At 33.2% G+C, this 8,306-nt stretch overlaps 1 protein-coding gene across 1 annotated transcript; it reads left to right on the forward strand.

Moving 5' to 3' along the window:
- Nucleotides 1-1,109: 1,109 nt before the first annotated feature.
- On the forward strand, nucleotides 1,110-6,785 carry LOC145061715 (RNA-binding (RRM/RBD/RNP motifs) family protein). The gene is made up of 19 exons (XM_079009256.1): nucleotides 1,110-1,288; nucleotides 1,391-1,451; nucleotides 1,799-1,835; nucleotides 1,963-2,093; nucleotides 2,222-2,413; nucleotides 2,566-2,664; nucleotides 2,822-2,932; nucleotides 3,071-3,286; nucleotides 3,368-3,507; nucleotides 3,612-3,662; nucleotides 3,762-3,844; nucleotides 4,079-4,133; nucleotides 4,231-4,339; nucleotides 4,446-4,932; nucleotides 5,013-5,223; nucleotides 5,323-5,393; nucleotides 5,469-5,637; nucleotides 5,705-5,834; nucleotides 6,012-6,785. Exons 1-19 carry the CDS (start codon nucleotides 1,184-1,186, stop codon nucleotides 6,557-6,559), a joined length of 3,006 nt encoding a protein of 1,001 aa, XP_078865382.1. The 5' UTR covers nucleotides 1,110-1,183; the 3' UTR covers nucleotides 6,560-6,785.
- The last annotated feature ends 1,521 nt before the right edge of the window (nucleotides 6,786-8,306 follow it).

The following is an 8,306-nucleotide window of genomic DNA, read 5'->3' on the forward strand; positions in this document are numbered from 1 at the left end:
CTCTAATGTAATATCTATAAAGATCTGAATGTCCTAAAATGTTTACCGATGGACACATAAGATAGTAGAGACACTTTTGCAATTTTTGCCATTTTTAAAAGTTGTTAGGATGTAGTAGCTTAGATTGCAGCCGACAAAAAAAAAGGGAGAGGAGGTTATTTTCAATAGTAAATCAATAGAGAGAAATGAATAGAAGTTCATTGGTGAACTATATCACCGGTAAAGAAGAAGGTAGAGGGGCGGTGTTTACCACCGATAATAAATGCCACATAGGAATACCGCCGACAAGATATGCATGACACCCTTTAGCCTAATATACTTATATCATTCTTCATGACACCCTTTAGCCTAATATACTTATATCATTTTTATTCTAAAGCATTCTGTAATATACTCAAATATTGTACTCATCAAAGTTCAACGTTCAACGTAAAAAAAAACATGATTTGACATAATTTTATAATATCTCAAAAATCAATATCCCAACTTTAAAATTCATAACTTTCAATACCACATCAAAACATTATCCACATAACTTGTAATTACTAAGGTTGGAGGGAGTGATGCCACCGAAACCGTACTTCCTTCATTGCCACATAAGCGCCACGTTATTTTTAACACAAAAATGTGGTTCCTTGGCACCTTGCCACACATAAGAAGTGGTAAATAATTTAAATAAAAACATTATTTTTCTCCCCATCCAATTACAAAATGATCAAATTCTCTCCACCCAATCACAAAACACGACCATTTTTTACCATACTGTGGTCTAAACCGCACCCAAAACACTGTCAAGGGGCGGTGTTTCCCTGCCTATGTGGCAAAAAGTGCGGTAAAAACCGCACCACTCTCCATAGCCTAATAAACAAAAATATAGGATGTTGCAAAGCCTGTGTGGTCATCATTCGTAATCTAATGTAACTTATTTTTTAGTCGACTAATTCATATACTTTTTGAGTTTTTTTTATCATTTCTATGCTGAAAGTGGCACTAATAAAAAGGACAGGGGTACATTTTGGTCAAAACTCAAAGTAAGGGGAGTAATTTGAAAGTTAATACAAGGTTAAGGTAGAGCAAAAATGGCCGCACTTCTTAAAACCCAGAGGCCAAAAGCCAAAACCCTGCCGCGACTTTGGAGCTGCGAGTTTTTAGGTTTAAATCGTAAGGGACAGATTACAGATACATGGGGAAGAACAAGAACAGGATGAAGCATGAAGCCGGTGGTAGCCAGCATAGTCCGGCTACCGTTTTCGTTGCCAATTTACCCTACACTTTCTCTAATCCACAGGCAAGCTTTTCAGTTCACTTATGTATGCATTTCTTTGTCAATTGTTTTTGTTGTTTAGAGTAAATCACAGGTAATGAACTGTAAATTTGACCTAAATTTCAGCTGGAGGAAACATTCAGCGATGTTGGACCGATTAGGCGGTGTTTTATGGTTACACAGAAAGGTCAGTTTCATGAATTAGTAGGTATCATAGGCTGCGTTGTTTATCTATTTGTGTTCACTTTAATGTCAATGCAATCAAGAAGTGGAAAGGAATGACAGTATGCATAACGAATTCAAACTCCAGAATTTGATTATTGAACTTTATAAATCCTCTGTCTCATAATTGACTAGGAGTTTAGACTTTCTGAGAAGATTCCTAACAATTGTAGGCTTTATAAGACGTATTGCAGTTCGATGTTTATTAAATTAAGAAGCGTTAGGATGAAGTTTAAAAGCAATCTTCACCAATTTGATGATTGAAACATTGTGATCAATACCAGACATTCTAACTGGAACATTGTTTTACAGGATCAACTGTACACCGTGGATTTGGTTATGTTCAATTGTAAGCTATATTTTATGCAACCATTATATGATTATACTATTTCTAGTTTGCTTATTTAATCCTCTTTCTTTTGGCAAATCACCATTAACATTCTTTCTTTTATTTCTTGTTTGTGTTTTAATAACAGTGCTGTGACTGAAGATGCTACACGTGCAATTGAGCTGAAAAATGGTGCATCAGTAGGAGGTCGCACCATTGGAGTTAAACATGCAACACATAGGGCTCCTCTTGAGCAAAGGAGATCTAAAGGGACTGAAGGTTCATATAATATAATTTGCTTTACACTCTCATGTGTCCTTATCAACATTTTCTTTATTTTGATGCATAATTTCTTAAATATACATGCTTTTTAAATCCCTTTATTTTCTGTGACTTGGGGAGTTCAGTGCTCCCTTCTGATGATACCATCAAGGGAAAAGACCATGAGGATGATGTCACTAATGAAGTTATCAAGACAAAAGATGGTAAAGATGCTTCAGTAGTTAACTCTGATGATGTCATCAAAAAAAAAGATGACAAAGATGATTTGTCAGCACCAATAGTAGAGCATAAACAAGCCCCTGATTCCCAAGAAAAAGGTTAGACTTCAACTAGTGCAATACCATTTTTAATATCTTTAAATTATGTTATTGTAGTGTACTATAAATTTAACACATTCTTTCATTAGTACCATTGGAATCTTGAATCTTCTACTATCAACAACATGATCCCCCTCTCTTATATAATTCAGGCAAAATCAAGAAGCCAAAGAAGAAATCTGTGATCAAGAATGATGATTTGTCAGTACCAGTACCAGAACATAAACAAGCTCCTGATTCTGAAGAAAAAGGTTAGACTTCAAATAGTACAAAAAACTATTTGTAAGTTTGTAGTATCTATAAAATTATGTTATTGGAAATGTCTTATGAGTTTAACACAATATTTCATTCGTACAACTAGAATCTTCTACTACCAACAATGTGATCCTCTTTCTCTTACATATTCAGGCAAAATCAAGAAGTCAAAGAAGAAAGCTGTGGTCATCAACAATGATGACAAGGATGATTTGTCAGCACCTGTAGTAGAACATAAACAAGCTCCTGATTCTGAAGAAAAAGGTTAGACTTCAAATAGTACAAAAGAGTATTTGTAAGTTTGTAGTATCTATAAAATTATGTTATTGAAATTTACTAAAAAACTTGGTACAAAAGACTATTATAAGTATTAAGTAATTCTCCCCCCTTATATATATCCAGGCAAAATCAAGAAGCCAAAGAGTAAAGCAGTGATCCCTTTGAAAACTGAACGTGTAGAAGGAATTTCTTCAGAAAAACAGAGGGTTGCTAGGACAGTTGTAATTGGTGGGCTCCTCAATGCTGACATGGCAGAGGAGGTTCACAATATTGCTAAGGAGTGTGGCTCAGTCTCTTCCATAACTTACCCTCTTCCTAAAGATGAAACAACACATCATGGTAAGAAGAATATCTGTAATTCGGCTCATAAAATATACAAGAAATAACAATTTTATAATACACAAGTGTTACATATTTCAGGGCTTTTTCAAGATGGATGCAGATTGGGATCCTCATCTATAGTTTACACCAGTGTCAAATCAGCTCGTGCTTGTGTGGCAAAATTACATCAGAAAAATTTAAGTGGGGCCACAGTTTGGGCTAGACAATTAGGTGGAGAAGTAAGCTTCTATTTAAGATTTATAAACTTTTTTTTAGAAAATTTCACTAAAAACCTAAAATGTGTTTGTTAAGTGTGATCATGTAATGTGTTTTTTTTTACTAGGGTTCCAAGGTACAGAAATGGAAGCTTATAATAAGAAATCTTCCTTTTAAGGTAAATTATGTTAATAACTTATAGTATGAATAGTATCTAATCTATCAAGTGTTTATTGGTTTTTTAATTTTGGTTTTAAATTATGAAATATAAATACAGGCGGATGTTAGTGAGATAAAAGAAATGTTTTCAGCAGCTGGGTTTGTATGGGATGTGTATATTCCCAAAAAACCTGATTCAGGGTATGTCTTTTTGTCTTTATGTTATGCTTCTTTTGTATTTATAAACTTAAAACAGTATTAAAAAAACAAAAAAAAACGACTCAAGGGTGGAAATTAGAAAAGTCACTTTACATGGTTCAGGGACCGATATCGAAACAAAAACCAAATTTAGGGACATGTTTGGGAACATTTAAAGCACAGGGACTAAAATTGTAGTTTACTTTTCCATTACATTAAATGTATCTTTTTTTCCAGGCTATCAAAGGGATTTGCATTTGTCAAATTCACCTGCAAGCAGGATGCAGAAAATGTATGGATAATGATAAATAAGTCACACAAAGTTTTTATTTATTTATTATTTTTTCAACTTGAAGTTTTCATAACCTTTTTGTTATTATTTTATTCAGGCAATCCAAAAGTTTAATGGTAAAAATTTAGGTAAAAGGCCAATTGCTGTTGATTGGGCTGTTCCAAAAAATATATATACAGCTGGTATTCAAGATACTCTAAAAGATGGTATAAAGTTTCTCTTTGCAATTTTATTATTTTTAAAACCTTCATTATTATTATTATTTTTTCTTTTTATAATTTAATTGTGTTTATATGCTTATTTAATTTACAGAACAGAAAGAAAGTGATGACGAGGATTCTAGTACTGATTTGGAGGACAATGATAAGGAAACAGACAAAAACACCAAACATGCAAATGTTCCGGAAGCTTCCAATTCAGATTCAGATTCAGATTCAGAAGTAAATTTTGATGAAGAAGCAGATGTTACACAAAAAGTTCTAAATAATTTTCTTTCTTCATCAACTGAACCTATGGATTCTACCATTGATGATCATATTTCTCCCCAAAAGAAACAAAAAGATGAAGCAAACAACAAAACACCTACAACACCTAAAAACATTCCAATTGTATCAAAACCTGAAAATTCAACAAAATTTGAAAAAAAAATTAAAACTCCCGAAGAGGAAGAAGAAGATTTACAAAAAACTCTCTTTATCTCCAATCTTCCATTTGATGTTACAAATGAGGAAGTAAAGCAACGATTTGCAGGATTTGGTGAAGTCCAATCCTTTGTTCCTGTTCTTCATCCAATCACCAAGTAATGATTTGAAAATTTTCTATTTAGTTTAAGGGCAAATTAGTAATTTTATTAAATATTGTTTAAAATTAAACCTGCAGGAGACCAAGGGGAACTGGATTTCTAAAGTTTAAAACTGTTGAGGCAACCGATTCTGCTTTTTCAGCATCAACTGTAGCTGATTTGGGCATTATTTTAAAAGGAAGACAATTAAAAGTTTTAAAAGCTTTAAATAAAAAGGCAGCTCATGATAAAGAAGTAGAAAAGACAAAAAAAGAAGAACATGATCACCGTAATCTCTACTTAGCTAAAGTACATTGCTCTTTTACTATTTCAATATTTTTCAATTAAAATTAACCCGAAAAGAAGATTTAAATTAATTAATTTTTTTTATGTTTTTGTTTTTTATAGGAAGGTCTTATTGTTGAAGGTACTCCAGCTGCTGAAGGTGTTTCAGATAGTGACATGTCAAAACGCCGATCGTAAGTAGTAAATTTTTTTTTTGACTTGTGAAAATTAAAAAAGGGTAAAATGGTCATTTCATGTATTAATTTTAGGTTGGAGCAAAAGAAGGCAACAAAGCTTCAATCACCAAACTTCCATGTTTCAAGGACAAGACTGATCATGTACAATGTACCAAAGTCAATGAATGACAAACAACTAAAAAGACTTTGTATAGATGCAGTTACATCACGTGCCACAAAACAAAAACCCACAATCCGACAGGTATTTTTACACTTTTAACCCTCGGGGTTCCGTTTTCTACATTTCTTACCCTTGATATGTTTTGTAGATTAAGTTATTGAAGGATTCCAACAAAGGAAAAGAAGTTTCAAAGAATCATTCTCGTGGGGTTGCTTTTATCGAGTTCACAGAACACGAACACGCACTTGTTGCTCTTAGAGTTCTCAATAATAATCCTGGTATGTTTTTCACAACTTTAATCCCTTATCATTGAGTAATTTACAATTTTGGTCCCTAAAAGTTCTATTACAAAACCTCAAATAAGGACCAAAATTGCAAAACTCAACAATACTCGGGGACCAAAAATGTAAATTTTACTCTTGGTTTTAATAAATATATTGTTTATGGAAAAACAGAAACTTTTACTCGTGAGCATCGACCAATTGTCGAATTTGCCCTCGATAATATTCAAACATTGAGGCAACGAAACGAGAAGATTGAATCTCAACAGCAAGGATTTGGTAACAATACAGAAAACAAAGTAAAAAATACGGATTTTCAAAAACCACCCTTTGACCGGTCAAACCACAATTTAAATAAGCGCAAACCCCAAACGACGATGTCAAAAGTGGAAACTGAAAAACCTGCTAAGAAACAAAAGGAACATATGGAGGTCCAACAAGAAGGAAAAAAACCGAAAAGTGGGGGTGCTGCCTTCGAGCGGCCACCTCCGGTGGCTGATGTTCACCGGAAAAAGAGGCTGAGGGACCAGAAAGAGGTGGCGGTGGGTGAAGATTTGGGTTCAAAAAGAAGGAAAAATAAAGACCCGTTAGGGCAAGACACAACGGATAAACTCGATATGCTTATTGAACAATACCGGTCAAAATTTTCCGGTAACCGGACCACCAAAAGTGGCGGTGAAACCGACGGGCCCAGGCGGCTCGGGCGGTGGTTTCAGTCATAGTTAGTCAAAAGAGAATTTTATTGGTTATGTTAGATTTTACTATCTGTTTAAGTTGAATTTGGAACATTAATGATGATGAGTGATGACCCTTGAATTGAGGCTGGTTTTAGTGTTGGGACCATTTTGGTTGGTTGGGCCACTGTTGTGAATGGTCACACATAGTGGGTGTAAGCATGTGTTTTGCATTTAGTAGTTGTATTAATTTAAATCATCTTAAATGCGGAAAGTACAAGCATTTCATGCATGACAAATTGAGAATACATGGTTATTAGATATATATAATCGACTGGTTTTGAAAAGAACGCCATTTGATTTGACTTTGTGTGTGACACCCATGTGGGTTACATGGCTTTTGCTTATTGATTATTTAACAACTTATGCGTGTTGTAAATAGGTTAACATATCGATTATTACGTAAAATTTTGAGTTTTTATGTTTGGTTCTATGCTATCAATATAGCGGTGCTATAGCGACGCTATAGTGTTTTGCGGTGTTACTGAACCGCTATTTTGAAATAGCGTTTACGAATAGCGGTGACGCTATTAGCGGCGCTATTGACCGCTATTTACCGCAAATCTTATCAGCGCTATAGCGACGTTACACCCGCTTTTATAATTTCGTACATATTGGGCTACTTTGACAAAGAAAAAAACAATTGTGTGTTATTTCAATATTAAATCTTTATTTTTTTAACTAGTCCACTAAACTTTTTGTCTTAATAAATCCAAATAATAAATTTAATTAATTATAAACTACAAAGTAACAAATGACAACTTCCGTTTCTCATTTGTTTCAGAATATAAAAAACACGAATGACTTGAGCTGCGATGATATTTTGACACTTTTTAGTTTCTATATTACTATATTAGAATATTATATATAGATTATGATATTTTTTATATGATTTTTTATGATATTAATTATATATATTATTAATAATCTAATATATAAATTTTGTATAAATATATAATACAAATTATACATAATATTATAAAACCGCTATACCACTGCTATACCACCGCAATAACCGCGATTTCAAATAGCGGCATGTGACCGCTATTGAAATTTCGACCGCGATAACTGCTTAGACTTTGGTTATATATAATTTATATTTATAATTATTATATTAATATATACACCCACCTGTCCTACTAGCTCTATCATTGTTTGGATTGTTACACTTTCTAGTAGTCTTAAATAAAGGAATTAAAAAGAGGGTATTTTGGTCAATCTATTAGTTAGGTCGGTTTAAATGAGTTTTAATGGGAGGTTGGTAGTAGTGAGTTGTATCTTTGAACGTATTTAGTGAGTATTCACTTTGGGAGAGATCTTGACCTCTTTTAATAATACAAAAATTAGTCTATCAATTCTTGCAATTAAATAGTCTATACAATGGACCAACTATGGAAATTGTTGAGAAGAGATCACATGGATCATCATTGTCTTTTATTCTTGCGTATACATAAATGATGCTTTATAATAAACACCTTGCACGTTTCAGTGATACCAGAAACCGTTTCATATTTGGTTGCTTAATAAATACTCTTGAATTGGATATTTTTTGAACACCTAGATTTGTATTGGTTGCAACTAATAACAAATTCATTTCCTAAATTTTTTTTTTTGGATATGGGCAAGGAGACACAAAAAGATGGCATTGGTCTTTGCATAATCTACAAGTCATACCCTTTTGGTTAGAAAATCCAACTAGGGTAGCATAAATCTTAAAAAATAATTGTTAAAGTTG

Source organism: Lactuca serriola, chromosome 7 (genome assembly GCF_051521515.1).
Source record: "Lactuca serriola cultivar US96UC23 chromosome 7, Lser_US96UC23_V15, whole genome shotgun sequence".
Lineage (NCBI taxonomy): Eukaryota > Viridiplantae > Streptophyta > Magnoliopsida > Asterales > Asteraceae > Lactuca > Lactuca serriola.